This window comes from Puma concolor, chromosome A3 (assembly GCF_028749965.1).
Source record: "Puma concolor isolate L17-30 chromosome A3, mPumCon1.1.hap2, whole genome shotgun sequence".
NCBI classification, from domain to species: domain Eukaryota; kingdom Metazoa; phylum Chordata; class Mammalia; order Carnivora; family Felidae; genus Puma; species Puma concolor.
In genome coordinates, this window is record NC_141669.1 from 39514079 (window position 1) to 39538392 (window position 24314).

A 24314-nucleotide genomic window follows, 5' to 3' on the forward strand; every position below is an offset into this window, starting at 1 on the left:
CAGTATGCCTAAAGTTATTGACAAAATCAACCATCAATCAAAAGCTGAAAAAATTTCAGAAAGCTTCAACATGGACCACATTCTCAGACTAGAGGGCAATAAAATGCAAAACAAATGGGGAAAATCTACCCACTTAGAAAATTGTTAACACCTTTTAAGAACTCTTGAAGTAATTAAGTAAAAATTGAAATTGTATACTATTTAGAAAAAAAAGAAAAAATATTAAAAATTACATACTATGTAGAAATCACTATGTCATAATGAAAAAGTAGGCACGACCTACATGTCCAGCTAACTGGGGACTGACTGGGCAAAATATGAGCAGAATATTATGCTGATATCAGGTGAGATTCATGACGCACCTGTTATCAAAGAAATGTGTATGATATAGGAATAGAAAGCAGGCTGGAAACCTGAAGAGGAAATATGATGACAATGATGGAAAAAAAATAAAAAATACATCAGTATAGGATCAGAACAAAAAAGGACAAAAAATGATACCAAAACAACTGTTGACACCATGAGTGATTATTTTTCTCTTTCTTTTCCATTTTATATTTTCCAAAATATTTTTAGTCTAAGAAAGAAGGCAAAACTTTTTTAGGGTAAATACTGATTGTGTACATCTGAGGCAGGGAGGGATTTAGAGGTCTGAGCGAAGCACTGTCCACCCCTTACCCCTGCTCCCCCCCCCCCCCCCCATTGCTGGGTCTAATCAGCTCAGGATCCACGTGAATAACCAAAACCGAGGATTCACGCCAGCAGAAGAAACTGACGGGGCCTAAAGACTTGTCAGTGGCTGACAGCATGACGCATTTTGACCGAGGGGCCCTGGCTCCAAGCACCGCCAGGGCCAGCTCAGGGCCGGGCCCTCCAGTAGACTGAAACCAAACGCGGAATGAAATCGGTGAACAGGTCGCGGGAGCCTCAGAGAGGCACGGCTCCTGTCACCACCCACCTTAGCGCTCCAAGACTTCCCCACTCTCGCAGACCCAACCCGAGTCCGGGGCGCGCGAGCCTGCACCCGCCGCCCGGACCCATCCCAGAACAGCTACCTCCAAGCCCCGACTGGGTGGGAGGCCGGAGACCGGATGCTCCGCCTGCCCCAAGGACAACCCCGAGCCCCTTCCCCCCCCCCCCCCCCCCCGCCCCCGACCGACCCCAACCGCTTCCTGCCCGACGCTCCCCTTCTCCTACGGCCCCGCCCCCGCCCCTGGCCTAGGGCCCCCTCTCGGGGCTCCGGGTCCGGAGGACCAAGCCTGGGGACCTCTGCCCGCGTTCCCTCCGTGCCTCGGCCGAGCCGTCCCCACCTGCGGAGCCCCAGACAGCGACCAGGTCACGCCCCAGTCGGGCCTCCCGGCTCCCGGGACGGCGCGGGATCTCCGATCTCCAGTCGGTCCCTTTTCGGGATGTTGAATTGGGAGAAATCGCAGCCTGGCCCAAACAAGAGGGGTTCTCAAAGTGGGGATTCCTACCTACCATTAAAGCGTTGACATTCTAGCTATTTCTAGGGACAAGGCATTGCACAGATGGCTTAAGACTAATGGTAGCTATTCAGACATTGGGGACAATTAAGAGTCTACCTGAAATCTCTCCCCCACCCCCAATACTGGGCCAGAAATTCCATCTTTAACTCGTCATTTGATCCCCTGTTAAAACGCAAACCCACCCTCCACCCACCCCACCCCCCTCCCAATACTAATCCCCGTTGCCAAAGAAAAATAGGGCTCTAAGGAGCCTGGAAAAGGATTAGGGAGTCAGAGTGGGGATCTTGAGAAAGGGGGGGGGGGGGGGGGGAGCTACAGCCGGGGAAGACTGAGGCAATGTGGGGAGGTTGAACGAGGCTGGGCACCCGGTGGGAACTCGCACCTGCTTCCGTTTTGCTTGTGGTCAAGCGCGGACTGAATCGGATTACCCACCCCCCGCCACCCCTCACCCCTCATCCCCACTCCCCACTAGAGGGGGGGGAAACCAGAGCAACATCGCCCCCTGCTGGACGGAGCGGCGCGTTAGCTTTCATCCACGGTGGGCACCGGGCGGGCGTGGTGGGGAGCGTCCTGGGCTGCTAGACCCAGTTTAGGGAGGCCCTCCTGAGTTACTTGTAGTAAAATGCTCACCCTCCTGGGACTCCGTTTTTCTTCCTCTATAATGTAATGTTTGTAATGTAATGTTTTCTTCCTCTGGGGGGGGGGGGGGGCAGGGGCAGAAGGCCAAGCCCCGACTTTCTTTAGGAGCCACTGTCTCCTGGGGTAAGAGTGGGAAATGTGCTGGCTGCTTCTGTTCGGGAGCTTGCTACGCACAGAAAAATAAATTCTGTGCGAAATGGTGGGAGGGATCCCGGCCCTGGATCAAGCAGGGTGGATACCTTAGACATCTGCCCAGGCTGGCCCAGAGAATGGTGCAGAATGAGCAACTGAGAAGGGAAGGGGGTGCAAACCTCTTACAATGGCCCCACCTCCTGTCCATCAACTCTGCCTCAAGCGACCTGGCTGGTGCGGATTCCCCAAACCCTCCGCTCCGCCTAGGCCGCCGTGCCTATGCAGCGGCGTGCGCCTTCAGCCTGGCTCCCCAGCGCTGCACGTCTCCGCCTCGGTGAAGACTGGGTTCAGGTGCAGCTGCGCTGGTCGCCCTGGTCGCCTTCCCCCAGCTTCCCTCCGCCCCCCTGCTAAGGGTGGCGACTTTGGCTGGGCTCCTGTCCTCGCTGCACCCACCACATCCTGGCACCCCCCATCTGGTATCACGTGTTTCCTTGCCTGTCCCCTTTGGCTTGGGGACCTGCAGCACTGGAAGCGGTGCGGTGAAGCAGGACACCAGCTGCAGGCCCCACCCGCATGCCGGCTCCACGTAGCTCCCCTCCACTGCACAGCCGCCTGGGGGCGGGGGGGGGGGGCGGCATGGGAACACATTCTCCACAGTCCAAGTTAGAAGCTGACTGTGGGGCCTAGGGAGTCCTCTTGCACCGCTCTGCGCTAGGAATGTTCCTGATGGACAGTTCGCCTCAATGTCAGGTGCGGAGAGGAGGCTCATTTCTCCCATTCCTGCTAACCTGAGAAATTGCAAACCTTCCTGGGAAATCCTCTCACCCCTTTCACCCCGCTCCCAGAAAAACGGAAAGAGGAGGGAGGAGCTGGAGGACTACAGGAGGAGGGAGGGAGGATGGGGAGAGCCCTCGGGTTTCCAGGTCTTTTCTCTCCTTCTCAAGCTTCGCCTTCTACCTTCCTCTTCACTCTCCTGTCTTCCTGTTCGCAGAGGAGGAAACTGTAATTAATGGGTCAGTGGGCTGTAGGACGAGTTGGAACCTTTTCCGCCTGCCCCAGGCGAGGGTGGTTAGCTGTGGAAACAATCGCCTCCCACCCCCGCCCTTGCAATTTTCCATTGCTGCGCCCTCCAGCTTCCACAGCTCACCCGGCAGGTATCTGAAGAGAACCGCGAAGATGCCCTCAGAAAGTAGCACGGGGGCTTCCCACGGGCAAGGTCACAGTTTATAAAACATGAGCGTGAAAGCTTCATGGTTGCGTTGAGCTTACTTCATGGATCCTCCACCAGCGCCCAAGTAAAGAAGTAACCATCTTGTGTACAAAGAAACATTTCCACTGACTTTTCAAGTTTCTATCTTGGATACACTGGGTCAAGACAACAAATTGTCTCAAGAAAAAGAAAGAGAAAGAGAAAGTAAAGAAAAGGAAAGGAAAGGAAAGGATAGGAAAGGAAAGGAAAGGAGAAAGAAAAAACAAAGGAAGAAAGGAAGAAAAAGGAAGGAAAGAAGGAGGAAAGGAAGGAGGGAAGAAAGGAAGAAAGTGAGCCTTTTTTGTAAGTTTATTTTGCACCTGGGTTGTTGTTTGTTTGTTTGTTTGTTTGTTTTTGCCAGAGCCTTAACCATGAGTACAGCAGGACTCAGCACAGCCAGAAAGAAAAAGGAGAGCTGAAGCCTCATTTATTGTGGAATCAATACTGCACAACTGGTTAGAAAGAAATCAGGTTCCCTAAGCACCAACAAAATTTGTCTTTTAAATGTTCAACAGACCTGTAGGCAAAGAATGCAGACAGGCATTTGGCGGAAGAGGTCAGCTGAATGGCCGCATGGGAAGGACACACTGTCTCTCAACCTTAGGGAGATGCAAGTTTAAACAACAAGATACCAACTCATCTATCAGAGTGACAGAATTGAAAAGACTGACCAAACTAAGAATTATAAAGCGCGTGGGTAAATGGAAACTCATCCACAGCTGGTGTGAGGATAAACTGGTATCATCACTTTGGAGAGAAACTTGCCAATGGCTAGGGAGGTTGAAGAGAAGCCCATGTTCCAGGTCAGTTGGCATCCTCTTGAAGCCCTTCCTCTCCCAAGCTGACACCCTAGAGAAAATCTTGTACATAGACTGTAGGAAATATTCACAAGGATACTCACCGTAGCATTGTTTATAACGGCAAAAACTAGAAACAGCCTAAAGATCCATTAAGAAAGGAACAGAGAGGGGTGCCTGGCTGGCTCAGTTGGTTGAGCATCTGACTGTGGCTCAGGTCTTGATCTTGCGTTCGTGAGTTCAAGCCCTGCGTTGGGCTCTGTGCTGACATCCTGGAGCCTGCTTCAGATTCTGTGTCCCCCTCTCTCTCCGCCCCACCCCTGCTTGTGCTATGTTTCTCTCTGTTTTTCAAAAATGAATAAACATAAAATTTTTTAAAATAAAAAAACACAAAGGAATGGATAAATAAAGAGTGGCGGTTGTTATCAGATTTTACTGCTCTTGTATCCCACCCCAAAGACGAAAGACTCTGTGCTCCTTTACTTGGTTTGTTTTTTTTTTTTTTGAAGTTTTTATTGTGGTAAAATACGTATAATATTTACCATCTTAACCATTTCTCAGTGTCGAGTTCAGTGGTATTAAGCACATTCACATTATGGTACAGACATCACTACCATCCATCTCCACCCATCTCCAGAACTCCTATTTTGTACTCATCAAATAATAACTCCCCAACCTTCTGCCCCCCAGTTCATGGCAACTGCCAATCTACTTTCTGTCCCTATGGTTCTGAGCACAGTATTTGTCCCTTTGTGACTGGCTTATTTCACTCGTCATAAGGTTCTCAGGGTTTAGCCACGTTGTAGTATATGTCAAAATTTCCTTCCTTTTTAAAAGTTGAATAATATTCCATTGTGTGGACATCCCACATTTGCTTATCTTTCATCTATCGGGGGACACCTGGGTTGCCTCCACGTCATAGCTCTTGTGAATGATGCTGCTATGAATGTAGGTATATTCCTTCACTCCATTTTAACTTGACATCAAGCATTTTTCGTCATAAATAGATGTAAAATATATAATTCCAATGTGTTGTAAATATTAATGTTTTAAGATAAAAACTTTACATCACTTTTTAACTTTTTCTGATAAAATATGAATAAATAATGTATCAATTTTATTTCCACCCTCACTGTTTGTTTGTTTTTTTTTTAATGTTTATTTATTTTTGAGAGAGACAGAGAGAGACACAGCATGAGCAGGGGAAGGAGCAGAAAGAGAGGGAGACACAGAATCCAAAGCAGACTCCAGGCTCTGAGCTGTCAGCATAGAGCTCGATGAGGGGCTCGAACTCACTAACCGTGAGATCATGACCTGAGACGGAGGCTTAACCAACTGAGCCACCCAGGCGCCCCAACCCTCACCTGTTTTTAAAAGCAAGAACATGTTGTTTACCTTTTGAAAATTTTTCATCATTCCTTTTTTCCCTCTAATTTATGAATTCTACCCATCTTCCTGCATAGAAGTTTATCCTAATGTAGTATGTTTTTATGCTTGAAGAGCTTTTATTGATCAGACTTCTCTGCCAGAAAAGCATATAAAATGAAATTTTAATTTCCTATAACCATGAATTTCCAAGTATTAAAAATGTATTTAGATTATGCCATCATTACAGCTATTGGCAGTGCAGACTGCTCAAAAACAACAGAAGTTACATTGAAAATGAAATGTTAAACATAAAAAGTAGCCTTTGGTAATACTGTACTATAGTTACAAAATGTTACCATTGGGAGACACTGGGTAAAGAGTATATGAGAGCTCTGTATTGTTTCTTATAATGCAGTGTCAAAATAAGAATTTTTATAAAAAAAAAAACTTTTAGTGGAAATTCAGCTCTTAAAGAGATGGATAGGCCCAATTAGTTAATGAACCCATAAGAAATTATTACCTATTGCTAAAATGAGACAGGGTTCAACATCAATTATTTTTCTACCTTCTTTTCATCCAGTGTAAGCACTGAGAAATCTTGTTCTTATAAATGGTTTGGTTGTAGCAGAGACGCTAAATCTTTTAACTTTTTCAAAAAAAAAGAACACCACAGGGCGCCTGGGTGGCTCAGTCAGTTAAGCATCCACCTTCAGCTCAGGTCATGATCTTGCAGTTCATGGGTGGGTTCGAGTTCCACATTGGGCTCCGTGCTGACAGTTCAGAGCCTGGAGCCTGCTTCGGATTCTGTGTCTCCCTCTCTCTCTCTCTCTGCCCCTCCCCTGTTCACACTCTGTCTCTCTCTCAAAAAATAAAGCATTAAAAAAAATTAAAAAAAAAAAAAAACCACAATAGTGAGCTACCAACAAAAAGCCATTTTAATGATCTAGTTGTTACTCTGTTACTTTGCAAGGGCTGCTGTAAACAAAGTACCACAAACCAGGCGCTCCACAACAGCAATGTATAGTCTCACAGTTTCTGGAAGCTACAAGTCCAAGATCAGGGGTGAGTTTGTTCCCTTTCAGGGCTGTGAGAAAGATCTGCTTTCCCTCTCCCCTACTTTCTGGTGCATTTCCCACCATCTTTGGGTTTCTTGGCTTGTAGAATCATCACCGTGATCTCTGCCTTTATTTTCACATGCCATTCTCCCAGGGTATGTGTCTGTATCCAAATGTACCCTCTTTAGAAGGACACCAATTATATTGGATTAGGACCCACCCTAATGACCTCATTTTAATTTGACTTTACCTTTAATAAAACCCTATCTCCAATAAGGTTATATTCTGAGGTACTGGGGGTTAGGATTTCAAAATAGGATTTTCAGGGGACATACACACTTCAGCCCCTAACCGTTGGCAAATCTAGTAGGTCTTCTTTCAATTGTGTTGAAAGCAAAGACTTGGGAACCACTGAACTGCAAGTGGCTTGATTACTATCTTTAGAGTTACTCACTTCTCAGTTTCTGGAAGCCGACTAAGACAGGCTTTACCAATACCTATTTACTCATACCTATGAACTGTACCATTCTTTTTTTTTTTTTTTAATTTTTTTTTTAACGTTTATTTATTTTTGGGACAGAGAGAGACAGAGCATGAACGGGGGAGGGGCAGAGAGAGAGGGAGACACAGAATCGGAAGCAGGCTCCAGGCTCTGAGCCATCAGCCCAGAGCCCGATGCAGGGCTCGAACTCACAGACTGCAAGATCGTGACCTGAGCTGAAGTCAGACGCCCAACCGACTGAGCCACCTAGGTGCCCCTGAACTGTACCATTCTTATCTCACCTAGAAGCAACTGCCCTCACTGATGGACTTAGAAGGGGTTGGGGAAATATAAATATTTTTAATTTCAATACAGATTTGACAAAACTATATTTTAATTAAATGTTTTTATTTTATCATAGACTTTAAACTTTGTTTTCATCAAAACTTTGGAGCTGAGGATTTTTACCTCATTTGATTCGCTGCAAATAAAAATGCTGCCAACTAATGTCATTGGCAAAGCCAGTCTTCAATGTCAAACCAAGTAGCAACTCAGACTGTGTGTTGAAAAGGAAGTCTGGGGGCACCTGGGTGGCTCTGTCGGTCAAGTATACAACTTTGGCTCAGGTCATGATCTCACGGTTTGGGAGTTCGAGCCCCACATTGGGTTCCGCGCTGACAGAGCGGGCCTGCTTGGGATTCTCTCTCTATCCATCTCTCTCTGCTCCTCCCCTGCTCTCTCTCTCTTTCAAAAGAAATAAACTTAAAAAAAAAAAAAAAAGAAAGAAAGAAAGAAAAGGAAGCCTGGTTCCCTTTGCAATGCAATGCTAATGAACACGTTAGGAATGAGCGCACCTCCTATAGTAACTGTGTGGCTTTGCATTGTAGCTCTCCAAAAGAGACGTGAGTAAAGTGATGGGGCCAAGGAGTTGGCCATAAAGTGCTCCGCTTCCAGCATTTCTCCCGGACACCCTCTTTGCCAGGATCTCAGGGACTCTCCTCAGGAGAAATGCTTATTCCTAAAGGAATGGGCATGGAATGAAAAATATCTGGGTGTTTCCCCTTGTTGCCCACAGAGGGTTTCGAACCTCCTGGGCATTGCCCCACAGTAACGTATGGGATGGTAGCAGGTCTGCCTTTTTGTTTTAAAGCAAGCAAATGGCAATTATGAAAAAGAAGGCAGGGAAAGAGAATCAACACGAAGACAAGACACAGACATCTGCTCCTGGGCAGATCCGTCTTAGGAAAGAGAACCAATGGCAGTTGAGGATCTGGAAAATGAGCCCCTTCAAATATCGTGCATCCCCGCAGACAGCCTCCTTGTCCCCCAGGGGTATGAATACTCTGGTTTGAGGACCCCCAAACTGTCCTGTATTCACAAGATAATGTTACTATACACCATTTTAAATGAATGAACTAAATCTATATGTAACAACACAATGCAAACTCAAAGACATACAATATGACAATGTGTCTGTAGATTGAAACATTCTCCAGAAAAAGTGGGAGTGACGTTGACAGGTATTTGTCACTGAGATAAAGCAAAGCCTTGTCAACTCTAGAACCCAAAGGCCTTTCTAGGCCCAAACAAGCTAACTCCTTCCAAGGAGACAGTATTGTCCCCACAGAGCTGGATTGGCAAGAGGAGGCAGCAGGGCCACTGATTGCAAGTTGTCCGTGTAGTCAGTGTCGTAGGAGCTGTGGCACGGAGCCCTGATTAATTTCGTACCCCTGCCCTGCCCGTGTATGCCTTCTGAGTGTCTTCGTGTCATGTCAGTTAAGATGATTTTATTTCCACGTTTTAAGAACGAACACCTCCAGAAAAACAAAGACTTGCTTCAATTCAGCACAGAAACTGGTGACTCTCCTACCTTGTCTCTCTCTGGATGTTTTTAAAAAGAAGGGGCTCGCCTGGCGGAGTGTAGTTCTCGTGTCTTCACGCCACCCCGCTGGAGTGCCGTGGCTTGGGGTAGGGGACGCACCTGGCAGGGGAGGGCAGGCCCCGCTCAGCCCTCTGCACACCTGGCTCTATTGCATGCAAGTATCCCCCGAATTTGCGCGCGGATTGCATCTGCTCTCCTGCTTGCTGCGGAGCGGATGTCCTCGTGGTTGCATCGAGAATCCACCACATTCTGTAAAAAAAAAAAATATCACAAAGCCTCCTTTGTTTCACACGTTGCCTTGGCATCCCCCTCCCCTCAACCCTCTGTAGTGCTCTGTACAAAGGGGCTGCCACCCTCGTGGCTGACACTTTTCTTAGCTGCAAGGCTGGAAGGCCTCCAAGCCAGCTGCAGCTCTCTTTTCCTGAAAGAGACATGGCCTGTCTGGTCTTGGCTCTTTCTCCATCACCCTCATTCATGTGAGTTAAGGCACAGCACTGTGTATACACAGCCAGGGACACACGCACACATGTATACATCTATATGCCAGGGGATGATGCCCTACTGTGAGCCACAGTCATAACCATCATTACAAAAGGTTTTCCTTCCCCAGCCTCCCTCATCTTCCATTTGAAAATGTAACAGGTAAGGGCGCCTGGGTGGCTCAGTAAGTTGAGCATCTCGATTTTGGCTCAGATCATGATCTCATGGTCCATGAGTTCGAGCCCCGTATCAGAGCCTGGAGCCTGCTTTGGATTCTGTGTCTCCCTCTCCCTCTGCCCTTCCCCTGCTCATGCTCTGTCTCTCTCTCTCTGAGATAAACATTAAAAAAAAAAAATTTTTTTTATAGCCCATTCAACACTTAAAGTTTTGCAAGCACAGCTCACCCCAAGCTATGATGTGACATGGTGGGGAGGGGTGTCTGAGACACAGTCTTCGCCAGGCAAAACTCACAGGTGGGGCAGACACATGGCACAGATAATGCCACGTGGCTCAACTCTAGAATGAAGTAGCAACAGTGTGAGGTACATTCATTATGGGATTCAAAGCAGAAAGGCTCAGGCAACCATAAGAAAAGGGAGGAGGGGCATCCACTGGAGCCGGAAGCTTTCAGGACCGCAATCTGCAAAAAGGAAGGGGACACGGTGTGCAGGAGCCTGGGAAGAAAACTGTCTCTCTCCAGGCATTCACCCAGGCTACACACATGTCCCTGCCAAGCACCTAAAGTCAGGTACACAGAGGAATGAGGTCTAAATCCCACAGCACTGGAGCCAGCCCCAGGGCTTAAACAGAATGGTATTTCCCGCAAAGGGAACAACGAAGGCAAGAGGAGTTTCGACGACCTCAAGTCCCCGTGAGAATGCAGGGCCAGGGGACTGGGCAGAGGTTGGGAGCAGCCAACCCGTGTTTCAGTCTCCATTCAGTCCCGGATTTCGTAGGCGCCTCCAGGAATGACACTCTCAGATCCCCTTTATGAGAATAATGATCATGGCAGGGTGACTGAAGGTCTAGCCAAGAGAGGCACTGGTGTAGAGGCCCCACTGTTTGCAGTGTCTACACCATACAAGAAAAAAAAAAAAAACCTGTGAGGTGAAGTTTAGCAGCAGGGAGAAATCTCCACGGGTGTGGTCAGCAGCTGACCGCCAGTACCACACAAGGCGTGAGTGGCCCCTGCCCCATGGTAGTCTCCTTCCGGCGAAACACCCAGAGTCCCCTGGCCAGAGAAGCTTGCAAATCATCAACACCTCTCCGTCCTCAACCCTCAGTGCCCATCTTGCTAGAGACACTCTGAGTGACTACAGAGGAAGGGGACGTGTGTGCTCTGCTTTCCTGCTCACCCTCACCCTCACCTCTTGTAAACCTCTGTCTCCGTCGCCCCCACAAGAAAGCCTTTCCCAAGGGTCATTTGCAAGCCTTTTTCTTCATCCACAAACCCGCAGTTCTCCACTGACCCCAGCTGTCCTGTAAAGCCTACTTCGACGGCCCATCTAGATCATGGACCACCACCTCCCTCCCAGCCCCCTCACCGGGCTGGAAGGTGGCAACCGCGGAAAAACAGGGCCACTCTCCTCGTCGGGGCTTCGGGTGACATCACATCCTCCGAACGCGAAATCTGGCTCCTCGGCCGGCCGGCGAAGGGCGCAACTTCCCCCCTCGGGGTCCCACCAGCTCCTGCGCGCGTCCGCTCGTGTCGCTCAGCGCCGAGTGCGCCATGGCCTCTCCGGTGACTGCCCAGCTCCTGCCGCTGGCCTTGCTGTTTCGTGAGTTGGCGACCCTCGGGGAGGGCGGGGGCGGGGCAGACGCGGGGCGCCGGGCTCCCGGCTCAGTCTGGACACCTGCCACCCGCAGATGCCGCCGCAGCCGCCGGGCCGAGCCCGTTCCGCTTATCGCCCGGGAAGGTGGAGGGCAGGCTCGGCCAGCGGGTGGAGCTGCAGTGCGAGGTGCTGCTGTCCAGCGCGGCGCCGGGCTGCACCTGGCTCTTCCAGAAGAACGAACCTGCCGCCCGCCCCATCTTCCTGGTGTACCTCTCCAGAAGCCGGACCAAGTTGGCCGAGGAGCTGGACCCCAAACAGATCTCGGGCCAGAGGATTCAGGACACCCTCTACAGTCTCACCCTGCACAGATTCCGCAAGGAGGAAGAAGGCTACTATTTCTGCTCGGTCGTGAGCAACTCCGTTCTGTACTTCAGCTCCTTCGTCCCGGTCTTCCTGCCAGGTCCGAGCGCCCAGGGCGCGGCACCTCTCGGTGTGCGGTTTAGGACTCCTCTCTGAACCCGTGTTCACACGAACCCCCCGCTTTCGAGCCTCTTAGAGACCTTGTGTGTTGGGGGGGGGGGGCTCCTTAATACTGCTCCCATTTCACAGACGAGGAAGCTGAGGCTAAGGTGCGGCTGGGTCGAGGCTGAAGATGGCTTCTTAGGTCCGGCCGATTTGGGCTCGAGTTCGGGTGCTCGTCTACTCCTGGGCAGTTACTTAAATTCTGTGAGCCAGCGTTTGCTCGTCAGTGACCGGCGGATATCAACCCAAGCCCGCAAGCTTGCGGGTTGAGCCATGGAGAGAGGCTGGGTGACCGGGAGCGGGCTTCTGCGTTCCGGTCCGAGGCGCCGGGTGCGCTTGGCGGAGCCGGGGACTCGGCAGGGTACCGCGCGCGCCGCAAAGGGGTGAGCGCGAATCCTCGAAGTCCCTAATCCGTCTCCCCGCCTTGAGTGCAGAGATCCGCGAGCGCGGAGGAGGCGCCCCCTGGGGCAGAGGCGCGTGGGGCAGTGGGGAGGGTTAAGGTAGATGTCCCCGGTCCGACTCCAACTAGGCTGTGTTTTTCCCGCAGTCAAGCCCACCACTACGCCCGCGCCGCGACCGCCCACGCAGGCGCCCATCACCACGTCGCAGCGGGTGTCTCTGCGCCCGGGGACCTGCCAGCCTTCAGCGGGCAGCACAGGTGAGACAGGCACAAGGTCCCGGGGCGGGAACCGGCCAGGGGCCGTGCGGACCGCAGGGAGAGCCCCTGCTAGGGCCAGCCCTGATCCTGGAGGTAGAGGCGAAAGCTGTCCACGTGGTGGGAAAACAGACCCGGACCCGAGAGACAGGCCCAACTGGTGGTATGGGGTGAGAGGATCGCGGGCCGGCTCCTAAATGTCGGCGTTTTCGGTGTCTTCAGTGGAAGCAAGTGGGCTGGACTTGTCCTGTGACATCTACATCTGGGCACCCCTGGCTGGGACCTGCGCCTTCCTTCTCCTGTCGCTGGTCATCACCGTCATCTGCAACCACAGTAAGTCCTAGGGAAGCGCGGAGTTACGGGAAGCGGTCTGCTCCACTGGCTCCGATTCCGCGGCTTGCTCCAGGCAGCCGTTGCCCGCAGACAGGATGGAGATTTCTGGGACTCCGAGCTGCACTGTAGGGTAAGGCAGAGCCCATTTTTTTCCTGGAGACAGAACTCGAGAAAGTCCCTTGTCCCTCTGCTTTCCACTCTCCGGGACATTTTCCCGACGACAGAGCCCTTATCCCAGGGGCCGTAGCTGTGGTGAGTCCATTGGCTAAGGACAAGGCAGCGCACAGATCCTGGCTTATCACAAACGGCCGCGGGGGAGTCTGCCGCTGTGGCCCTGGGACCAGTGCCCAGAAAGGCTGGTCAAAAACCATGACGAGTTGAGACTGACCCTTAGCCGCCTCCTCGCGAATCCCCTACTACTTTGGGTCCCACCGTGGGTGACTGTACTAACCCATCTTAACCCACATCTGTATTTTCAATGCTTTTTAAAATTGATGAGAAGAGGGAAGGAAAACTCCCTTACCTGGCTCTCAAAAGTTAAAATCCTAAAGAAATAGGAAAAGGGAGGGAGAAACTCTATCTGGGGACTATTGGTGGAGGGGGGGGGTCAGTCACTTTACCCCTTCTTTTTCTTATCCAGGGAACCGAAGACGTGTTTGCAAATGTCCGAGGTGAGTGTTTTGTAATCCCTGGGCCTAACACTGGGCAGCCCTGGGCAGAGGCCGGGCTTCCCAAACAGCACTCGGTGGGAACCCTTCCCAGAGAGAGGCCACAGCAGTGGAATTCTGGGAGCAGGGAATCAGCATAGTTCTTGAGCAGAGAGAGGCACAAGGCAGGCACTGTGGGGGAAATGGGGGCACAGGTTGGGCTAACAGGAAGAGCAGTGTGACTATAGTAAATCTCCCTCTTATTTGGCTTAGCACCAAAAATCCCATCTGAAGCATTCGCCCAAAGAATCCTAGCTCCTCAAAGACCTGAGGTCTCTTCATCTGGATGATTCCAGCTGGCTTTTATTGTTTTCTTAAGAAAACTTTTCCTTCCCACTTGCTTGTTCTAGATTTTTGAGAGTCTAGTGTTTTGAGAGAGAGCCAATCTTCTATCAGGGAACCAAATAAACAATGGTCTAGGTTCCTAATTTCCCTGTGTCAGTGCAGGGCCTGGATTTATGACCAAGGAGTGGACTGGAAGAAAAGGGAACCAGAGGCAGGGGCAGTTAACTATCTGGCAGCTCAAGTGACTCCCTGATCCAATTCCAGGCTGTGATCATTCTGAAATGATCATGAAAAAAACAAAAACAAAAACCAGTGTCTGGAAGAGAGGTCTCCGTCTCCACAGTCCTTTGAACTTAGGCTGAGGCAGCCCTGCCCTAACATCTCACTGGCACCACTGGAGCCCTGCACTGTGGTGGGGCTACACTCAGGATCTCTCTTATCCACACAGCAACCCCATGTGAGAGATACCACAGTCCCATCTCACAGATTAGCAGCTCAGCTCAAGAAACCCACCAAAGACGGCAGAGACATGATGACACCCAGATTATTGATAATAATAAATCACTTGATAAAAGCCTGCAGAGTCCCAGCTACTAGCCATATATATACATATATATATATATATTAATTTCAAGTTTCATAACAATTTTACAAGTAGTTACCATGACCACCATTTTTCAGATGAGGAAACTAATGGGTAGGACATTTAGTGACTTGTCCAAGGCCATACAATCAGCAGGTAGCAGAGCTGTGACTTCTATCCAAAACTCAGGCTGCTTCCTACGATTGGGGGGTTGGGGGATGGGGTTGTTTAAGGATAACATATAAGAATTATATTCACTGGTTTCTTTCAGTAGATAAAAATATTTCAAGGTTTGTTTTTTAAGTTTGAGAGAGAGATAGCATGGGTGTGCGCACACACACACACATACACACAAGCAGGGGAGGGGCAGAGAGAAGGGAGAGACAGAATCCCAAGCAGGCTTTGCACCATCAGTGCAGAGCCCGATGTGGGGCTTGAACTCACCAACTGTGAGATTATGACCTAAGCTGAGATCAAGACTCTGACACTTAACTGAGTCATTAATTTTTGAGGCGCCCCCAAATTATTTCAAGTTTCATTCCTAGGGTTTGCATTTCCCACTCCTTGATATTTCCCTGCAGGAAGCCAACTTCACTATCTCATATATCTTTATATATATATATAAATATGTAACAATGGAACTGTAATGAATTTCCAATGCCTGTTTTATTTTTTTTTTTTAATTTTTTTTCAACGTTTTTTATTTATTTTTGGGACAGAGAGGGACAGAGCATGAACGGGGGAGGGGCAGAGAGAGAGGGAGACACAGAATCGGAAACAGGCTCCAGGCTCTGAGCCATCAGCCCAGAGCCCGACGTGGGGCTCGAACTCACGGACCGCGAGATCGTGACCTGGCTGAAGTCGGACGCTTAACCGACTGCGCCACCCAGGCGCCCCTCCAATGCCTGTTTTAAATGCTATAACAAGGGGATAAAGACCCTTTCAAAACAGAGAAAGATTTTTAGCATTTTCAAGTACTTGGGGTGCAGTTGGGAGCTTTTGGAGGAGGATCATCCCTTATCTGTATCTTTTCTGAAAATTCTCATTTTGAAATGAACTGAGAGGGGCACCTGGATGGCTCAGTTGTTTCAATGTCTGACTCTTGATCTTGGCTCAGGTCATGATCTCACGGTTTGTGAGTCTGAGCCCCACATCAGGCTGTGCACTGACAGTGCAGACCCTACTTGGGATTCTCTCTCTCTCTCTCTCTCTCTCTCTCTCCCTCTCTCTCTCACTCTGCCTCTCCCATGCACTCTTTCTCTCAAAATAAATAAACTTAAAAAAAAAAAAAAGGAACTGAGAACACAACTCTGCCCTAGAATGCAAAGCTATACTGAGTAAGCATATCTCAGGGATCCACATGCATGAGTTAACATATCTAGTGATGACTGAGGGCAGCTCAGCTTCCACAGAGACGTTTGGGAGGATGGTATGCGTAGACATGACACTCATGATGCATTAGCCCATTTAGGAGGCACTAGCCCAGTACTGAATTAACACACATTTTTAGTGTGACATCAAATGTGGGTTGTTTGTGTGAGATAAAGTAGCTCTTCGTGGCTGATGGTGGTGGTTTGCTCACATCCTCCCCTATCCCTGTGATCCTCCCAGGGGATGAGAATCAGGTCAACTGATGATGTTGGTTATCAGCCTCTTTTTGTCACCTCCATGGGTACCCTGACAAAGGCTCCAAGAAGCTAGACAAACTGGGTTCAGACCCTGGCTCCACCACCTCCTAGATATGTGACCTTGGGCAAGTTCTCCAGTCTCTCATTCCCAGTGCCCCTCACTCTTCAGGTAGCTGTGACCACGAGACGACAGACACGTGATGCTTGACAGGGTTGCTGACATCACTCACCCAGCCCCATGCTGGTGTTCCAGGGACAAGTCCTCAGGCCCTGTAGGGGCCAGGAGGCTGGAGAGGGTGGGGAGACATGCATGGATGTTGCATCACACCGTGGGGGCTCTTGCTGCAGTAACAGTTGGTCGCCTGTCTCTCTTTCAGGCCCGCGGTCAGAGCAGGAGGCAAGCCTAGCCCGTCAGAGAGATACGTCTAACATGGAGATGGGCCCCATGCACCAGCCACTACAAGACCAAATAAAACTCTCTTTATGAGGACAGTAAGTCCTTCCCTTTCAGTTTTTCCAGCTTCCTTCTTAATGTATCTGTTCTCATTATTATTTTCATGGGGGTGGGGTGGGGAAGCGACTTTTTCTTTATGTGTTTTCCTCAGTTGACACAAAACAAGACTGTGTATCTACAGTACACCACAAGGGTTACGAGACCATTGTGTGCACGCACTGGGGTAAAGGGTGGGCAGGCCAGAGCTACTGTGAGCCATGTTCTCGGAATCTGGCGGTTAGAGCTGGTGGGGGAGGAGGGAGCCTTGACATAGCTTAGCCCAAACCTCTTCAGTGGACATCCAGGGATGGGGGGCAGCTTGATCAGAGTCACAGCAAGGTTCAGGGCTCTTCCTCCAGCCATTCAGATCTTTCTTCTGGAGACCTCTGTTTCAGCGTGGGGTGTTGTGTCTCAAACCTCAAGGGCACAAATTATTTCTTGAGCACCAGTGATAGAGCCATAGCCCCAAAGAGGTAAGGGAATAAGAGAACTTCTGCCTTTCAGAGTTTGATAATGTAGTTGAATAGTATCAGACTTTTTAAATTATGAAGTGTGAAACTGTATGGAGTAGGAATGCCTCAAAATGGAAAGGGTTAACTGAATCCTGGCACATGAAGAAAATCTCTGTGAAATCTGCAGGGGAGGGGGACAAAACTGCTCGCCCAGCCCTTGCATCGCAGAGGGGCCCCTGAAGGAGGGGAGACCACTCCTTTCTGAGTGTGATTTGCGTGTCAGTCTGGTAAGGAAGCTGAGAGCCAAGCGTGCTGCCCTACATGCACACTTCCTCTCTTATGGACTTGTGGAAGCAGTGAGTGCTGCTTGGAAGAAAAAAACATAGACAAGGAAATAAGAATCACCTGTAATTCTTTGTCTCGGGTATAGTCCATTGTTAATATTACGGTGTACATTCTCTATTTTCTATGCATGTATGTGAAGTACATACTTCCGTTTTTTAAAAGTGGGATTGCACTGTGTTTATAAATGGCTTTAAAAAACAAACATTTATGGCATGCTTTTTAAGGACAAGATAGCACTCCGTTTTTGATTGTGGCATCTTTTATCTATTTAACTATTAGGATTGAAGTTTCCAGTTTTTCACTACTGTAGTAACGCTGACAAAACTTTGCACACAGCTTTGTTTCTTTAGGGTAAAAACCTAAAAGTAAAATGACTGGGTTGGTCCCTAGTTTCACTGTGCACTCCCCTATTTTCACACCAGTTAAAACTGGTTAGCCTTGGGGCTCCTGAGTGGCTCAGTCGGTTGAGCATCTGGCTTTGGCTCGGGTCATAATCTCACGGTTTGTGGGTTTGGGCCCCGAATTGGGTTCTGTGCTGACAGCTCGGGCAGAGCCTGGATCCTGTTTTGGATTCTGTGTCTCCCTCCCTCTCTCTGCCCCTCCCCTGCTTGTGCTTTTTCTCTCAAAAATCGATAAATAAACTTAAAAACTGATCAGCGTCTTCTCGCAACATCTTGTCTTTTGTTCTTTCGTGGTAACAGATGAGCTGATACCTCTAATAAGGAAGCATAAAATCTTCAGGCTGTGGTTGAGGTCAAATATACATACTGAAAAGTGCCCAAATCCTAAGTATACGGCAGCTCCAAGACATCATTACGTGAAAACACTCAACATAGCCAGCACCAGGTCCACAGAGAACTTTCCCTGCCTTCCTAAAACTGACTTCTGCAACCTTAATTTTCAAAAACCAAAACAGTTTTAAGGAACAGAAATCAAGAGGAAAAATTGTCGCAGATGTGAAAAGGCAGTTGTGAAAGCTAAGAAACTTCCCGTAAGACAAAGTCTTGCCCCTGCCCCCCTCCTCCCCGAACATAATCAGCTGACCAGAACCAGACGCCAGTCCAGGGACTGAGACTCAGCTCAGAGCTGGCTCCAGGCTCAGAGCTGCCTGTGGAAGCTGTCCCTGGGTCCCTGAAAAGGGTGACAAGGAGCATCCGGCCTCCTCATGGCGCTGGCTGTGGAGGGCCAATGTCAAAGAACCAGGGCCAGGGTGAAGGCAGGAAAAGGGCCTTCCTTTCCTCCGCTTTCAGCTCAGGTGATGAGCAGCGGGGAAGCCGCACTGGGGAGGCTCTGGAGAGGGTTCAAGACTTACTGATTTTTTCATACTCCCTAACTTACCACACCATACTTACCACAGCTAAGATGGTAAACACTACTTTGGGGATTCAAAGTATCAACATAGGAAAAGGTATGCATTAGAGTTGGCGCTCAGGACCAGGGAGAAAATAGAAAAACAATGTGCAGGCTGAGGCCTAAAGCATGCTCAAGGTGGGCTGTGAATTTAGGCTCAGGGCTTGCTGGCAACCACAAGCACCTCGCCATTCATCCTGCACAGGCACAAGGAGCACCTCATGGTTCAAAGTCGGCAGGTCCAGGTCATGGTTCACTTGCAAGTTCTAGCCTGAAGCATATTGGTTCTACAAACTCCCCCTGGGGGATGATGCCGACAACACATTCTTTGGACCCTGAAAAACAGGAAGTAGAGAAATGAGTTCTCCATTATGCAGTTAACTTGGTCACAGTTGGCTGGAAACAGCTCCAAGGCAGTTCACTTAACATTCATTCATTCAACAAAACATACCCCATTGGCGGAAGAAAAAAAGTCAGAGAACTTTGTCGTTTCTTTCTCCAGTCGTGACACTGCTCTTCAGAGATCCCCACCCTACACTTGAACATCCCGCGTGACTCCACAACCACTGAGACGGGGAGAAGTCTCTCTTTTTCACCAGCAAGAAGCCACCCCTTCCTCCAGCCCCGGGGGCAGATTCTTCCCCCGCACACAGTTTTGTGACCACCAGGGTTAGGTACCACCTAACCTGCTCCTAAAAGCGGCTTGAGTTATGTTTCTCCACCAAAGGGAACTGAAGGAGGCCACGATTGCCTTAGATTAAGTTAAATGCAGAGGCTGTGAACGTAGCTTCCTGGCTCTGCTACTTTGTGTGTTTTCTAGCAAGCGCTTAAGGCCTCAAAACTTGTCTCCCCACTTGTAAAATGGGGGTAATGATAGTCCCTACCTCAAAGGTTGTTGGGAAGGATATGAGTTCAAATGTATTTTTAAGGTCCTGGAACAGCTCCTGGAACATAGTAACAAGACGTATACGAAAAAAGTACTGAATTTTTCAAAACTGGTGTAGTACCTATTACACTCTGAATGCAGTCACCTGATTCTCCCAATTCCTATTCTCAGAAATGGGCACACAGTAACCATTTCCAACAGATACACATTTATGTATGTACCCAGGGATCTCAGCATCCCAGTGCTAGGGAGGACAGCCCTTCCTGTGCAGCTCACCTCAGGAGAGCTCACTCCCAGATGCACACAGCCTTCACACTGTCATTGAAGCTCCCCTCAGCCTCACCTTCTGAGTGCCACCCCTTACGCCCCCCACCGCCCTGCTGCAAGAGAGCTCCACCATGCTTACAGCCGTCGAATAAAGTTGGCAGAGCAGAAAAATACTGTGTGTTCTACCATTTTGTCACCTCACCACCTACTGAAGCCCCCACCACTTTGGGAAACCTCACTTTTGCAGGCCAGTTACTAATTCCCCTTTTCTGCTCTCCTTTAGGTGGTTGTGATCTGCAGATGTCATTTGTTCTTATGTTTTAGCGACTGAAATAAAATAATAGCTACCAGTTATTTAGCACTCGGCATGGGCCCGCTCTCTCATTCGGGCCTCATCAGAACGATGAAGTAGGAACTAGTACCATTCTTCTTACAGATGAGAAAACTAAGGCATAGGAAGTTTTGGTCATTTGCCCAAGATCACACTAGAACCTGGTGGGATCAAGGTTTGAACTCAGGTCCAATCCTGTAGCCCAAACTCTCAGCTGCTACGCTATTACTGAGTATCTTATCTGCCTTTTTTTTTTTTTTTTTTAATATTTATTTTTGAGAGACAGAGCAAGCGAGTGCATGAGCTGGGGAGGGAGAGAGAGGGAGACACAGAATCCAAAGCAGGCTCCAGGCTCTGAGCAGTCTGCACAGAGTCCGACGCGGGGCTCGAACTCATGAGCTGTGAGATCATGACCTGAGCCGAAGTCAGATGCTCAACCGACTGAGCCACCCAGGCACCCCCCACCCACCTTTTTTTAATTGAAGTATAGTTAAGACACGATGTTAGTTTCCGGTGTACAACATAGTGATTCAACAACTCTATACACTATGCTATGCCACCACAAGTGTAGCTACCATCTGTCACCATATAATGTTTTAATAATACCATTGACTATATTCCCTACATTGTTTTTAATTTTAAAATTTAGAAGTTCTCTAAACTCTCTGTAAGCACCTCAAACCAAAAGTTTTTTTTTTTTCACCTATGCTGCCCAAGGTAGAAAACGAAGGTTACCACCTGCTCTGAAATCAAACAAATGGGAAAGAGTATGTTCTAGAACAAGAGTAGAGTAGGGATCCTGTCTGAAGTTAGGGTGAGGGCTCTGCTTCTAAAACAAATACCAAGAGGGGCCAAGAAATGCAGCTCATGGAGATGGTTCAGGGATAACTAACTCATTTGTCTAATATCTCAGGGCAGGTGGAAGGCTGCACTGACCGCTGGTGCTGATGGTTTATTCCTTTATGTGAATGAAATGTCACCTGTTTCCTGGCTGAGATGCACAGTGCAGGGGGGTAGAATTCGCAGGTTGCTTGCCTACCAACCATTCTCCCCTTTTCCCTTACCAGCAGAACCCTTGTTGTATTACAGGGGGTGACGTGCCGTGCCCAGACATTTCCCAGACTTGCCCCCAGCCAAGTGTGGCTAATAAGCCATTGGCTGGAGCTTCCAGGAGACTCTCCAAAGGGGCTAATTCAACTGCAAGCTCCTTTTCCCACCCCTTTCCTCTTTTTGCCTAACACAGTTATATGTCTAACAAAGAGGTGAAACTGAAGCCACACCTTAAGGTTGTGGAGAACAGGAGCCTGGGCCCCTGACGGCAAAAACCCTAGACTGCCTACTCCTCACAGGCCACTGGTACACACTAGTCAAGTCAAAGGCTATTTGCCCAAATTTCCTGTACTACTTCTCAAAGCTTTCATGACAATTTAATAATGTCCTGTACAATTCCTCTTTAGGACTAATTGATGAGCTCACTAATCTAAAATCACTAGAAGCAACAGGGTCTTAAGAATGAAAGGAAACCTAAAATGCATGTTCAGAAACTCCCAAAATGATTAGTCTTGAACACTGACAAATAACAGGTTTCCTTTTAAAGAACACTTTTCTTCTAGAGGGGAAAAAACATCAAAGTCCTTTCCTTAAACGGCGGCCCTTGCACAGTGGCTGAATGCAGCCTTCAAACGGAGTTAAAAAGATCCCTCCTGACTAGAAATTGGCAGAAAATCATACAACCCATGTAGTGTAGAGACCAACATACAGAGTCTGAAGTGAGAAATTCACCCTTCTAGAAAATGTAGACGACAGAAAGAATGGAGACTGTATTTTAGAACACCAGGGCAAGGAAGCCCATCATTTAAGAGACCTCACCATAAATTGGTTCTCTGAAATTATAAAAACGTTCAGAGCACTGACATTTTATGATAAAACATCTTGCTGGGTTTTCTTCATTGGATTTCTCACTCTCACAGTATCTGGGTCTCCACTGAGTAGACACCAAGTTTGTCTTGTTCACCATTCCATTCTCAGGACATACAATGCTCAATACTCACTTTAACTGCTTACTGTACTGGCCTCCCATGCTCTAACCTCATCCCCTCCCCAACCATCTTTCATCCTACTGTAGCCAGAGTGGGCCTTAAAAATACACAACTTATGGGGTGCACGGATGGCTGTCGATTAAGCATCCAACCCTTGAATCCAGCTCAGGTCATGATCTCATGGTCTGAGATCGAGCCCCTCAGAAGGCTCCATGCTGAACACAGAGCCTGCTTGGGATTCTCTCCCTCTCTGCCCCTCCCCCACGTGTGCACACTCTTTCAAAATAAGTAAACATTAAAAAAATATACAACTTATTACATCTCTCCCTTCTCATCCCTCCCATTGTCCTCCAGTAGTTAGGTCACTGGTGGGAATTAACCTCACCAGAAGGGTCTCGGTGCTCTACTTTTCTCTACCTCCCAGCAGTCCTAAGCTGCAGGAGGCCCAGGGCCCTGTTCTCTCTCAATGCCTTAAAAAAAACCCATGTCAAATGACTGAAGGTGCCATATCATTGTATGTAAGATGTTTTCTGCATTTAACATACACACATCTGGGGCGCTTGGGTGGCTCAGTCAGTTAAGCATCTGCCTTTGGCTCAGGTCATGATCTCATGGTTTGTGGGCTCAAGCGCTGCATTGGGCTCTGTGCTGACAGCTCGGAGCCTGGAGCCTGCTTCGGATTCTGTGTCTCCCTCACTCTCTGCCCCTCCCCCACTTGTGCTCTGTCTCTCAAAAATAAATAAAAATGTTAAAAAAATTTTTTTAATGACTTTTAAAAAAAGCAAAAAAACCATACACACATCTGTTATTAAACGAAAGGATTCTAATGCACAAGCCAGTATTTAGAATGAAACACTTGCTTTTCCAAGGAAACTCAAAATTCTCTGTCACATAGCGCTTTCCTAGGCACTACTTACAATGTTGAGGTATGTTACGTTAGCATAGAAGAGTCATAGGAGTGTTAAGAACACCCCACTACAAGGAAAAGTTTTGGAAAAAAAATTAAAAAAAAATGAGTATAATACTTTCTGTCATACATATACTGACAGAGATTTCAAAGTAGCTTTGTGAATGGATCATTCTCTTGTCCTTTAATGCAAAGTTTTTAAAACTGGATCTCGACCCATTAGCAGGTCATAAAATCAACTTAGAGAGTTGGTGAACATTAACAAATAAATCTAAAGTATCAGTGTTATCACACTTTAGAAGCATTCATTTTGTAAAACTTGTCTCAGAACTATAAACTTTATGTGTACACAGGGTTATGAGATTTTCTTACTGGCTGCCTCAAAACAGTGTGTCCTCTGTGAGAGGGTGAGGGGCACCAAGCTACTGTTTAGTTTGGTCTAAGGGTGCGTTTCCAGGCTTTCTCTTGCCATTACAAAAAATCCAGTTTTCCATCTTTGGTGATCATCATTGCCCATTTCAGTGGGTAGGGGATGGGAAATGCATTTTGCCATGCTGCAAATACAACACTCCTTTCAACTGCCTGGGTGCTTAAAGAAATACACTCATTTTTAAAGTAACTGTACTCAAACTGAATTCAAAGCCACACTAAATTTAACTTTTCTTGAGGATTCAAGTCTTAATCATCAAGAAAAGGGTAAATTTTGCCCAGTGGGCGTGATCCTTACCTCAGAAAATAGGGAGCATCCGAGAGGCTCCTCGTAAGGGAAGCCAGTTCTCTCACAAGCGTGCAGATTCTGATTCAGATCTGGGTTGAGGCCTGAGATTCTGCCTTTCTCACAAGCTCTCGGGTGATGCCGACGCTGCTGGAAACTCCACTTTTGAGTCCTAGAGAGCCCCACACGTTGCAGGGATAGGTGGCGAGCTCTTTGGCCGGGCTGGCCAGACCTCACCTATATACCACCTGAGCCACTAGCTCCAAATGCAACGGGGTGGGACCCAAGCGAGGACCCACTTGTTCCCAAGTAGGAAACATTCTGAAATCTCCCGTAAGAATGAGTCTTAAAAAATACACAAAAGCAGCACACAAGGATCCTTGGTCTCTACCACCTTAGCTCATCACTGAACAGGATAGACAACTGAGCCTGCTTCTTCTCCCTGGCAATGCCGACCGTGCGTGCCCCACTCTA

The 24314-nt window shown here is 48.4% G+C and overlaps 2 protein-coding genes and 1 long non-coding RNA gene across 5 annotated transcripts in view; 1 reads left to right on the top strand and 2 right to left on the bottom strand.

Annotated features, from left to right (window-relative positions):
- Window positions 1-3917: 3917 nt before the first annotated feature.
- On the bottom strand, window positions 3918-11240 carry LOC147582392 (uncharacterized). Of its 2 annotated transcripts, none has more exons than XR_015249074.1 (2): window positions 11115-11240; window positions 3918-9339 (listed from the first exon to the last, which is right to left on the bottom strand). It is a non-coding gene; the product is annotated as an uncharacterized LOC147582392 (long non-coding RNA). The 2 variants fall into 2 exon arrangements; XR_015249073.1 differs by having other exon boundaries at window positions 9975-11160.
- Window positions 11175-16551, top strand: CD8A (CD8 subunit alpha). 2 transcript variants are annotated; one of them, XR_015249071.1, is made up of 6 exons: window positions 11175-11348; window positions 11437-11802; window positions 12412-12522; window positions 12742-12982; window positions 13493-13523; window positions 16433-16551. XR_015249071.1 is itself a non-coding variant. In XM_086700644.1 (6 exons), exons 1-6 carry the CDS (start codon window positions 11300-11302, stop codon window positions 16482-16484), a joined length of 720 nt encoding a protein of 239 aa, XP_086556770.1. In that variant the 5' UTR covers window positions 11177-11299; the 3' UTR covers window positions 16485-16551. The 2 variants fall into 2 exon arrangements, 1 of the variants encoding a protein (XP_086556770.1); XM_086700644.1 differs by having other exon boundaries at window positions 11177-11348; window positions 12742-12852.
- Window positions 16552-18804: 2253 nt separating this feature from the next.
- Window positions 18805-24314, bottom strand: part of RMND5A (required for meiotic nuclear division 5 homolog A) — a 69678-nt gene continuing 64168 nt past the window's right edge. The window contains exon 11 of the mRNA XM_086700641.1: window positions 18805-19030. The gene's annotated coding sequence lies outside the window, so the exon portion shown is untranslated. The remainder of the gene's footprint in view (window positions 19031-24314) is intronic.

Excerpts from the sequence above, each read along its gene's own strand:
- CD8A (XM_086700644.1), top strand. The coding sequence starts at position 11,300 with ATGGCCTCTCCGGTGACTGCCCAGCTCCTGCCGCTGGCCTTGCTGTTT. Across the intron at positions 11,349-11,436 it reads GCCGCTGGCCTTGCTGTTTC|ATGCCGCCGCAGCCGCCGGG; the intron begins GTGAGTTGGCGA and ends TGCCACCCGCAG. Across the intron at positions 11,803-12,411 it reads CGTCCCGGTCTTCCTGCCAG|TCAAGCCCACCACTACGCCC; the intron begins GTCCGAGCGCCC and ends TTTTTCCCGCAG.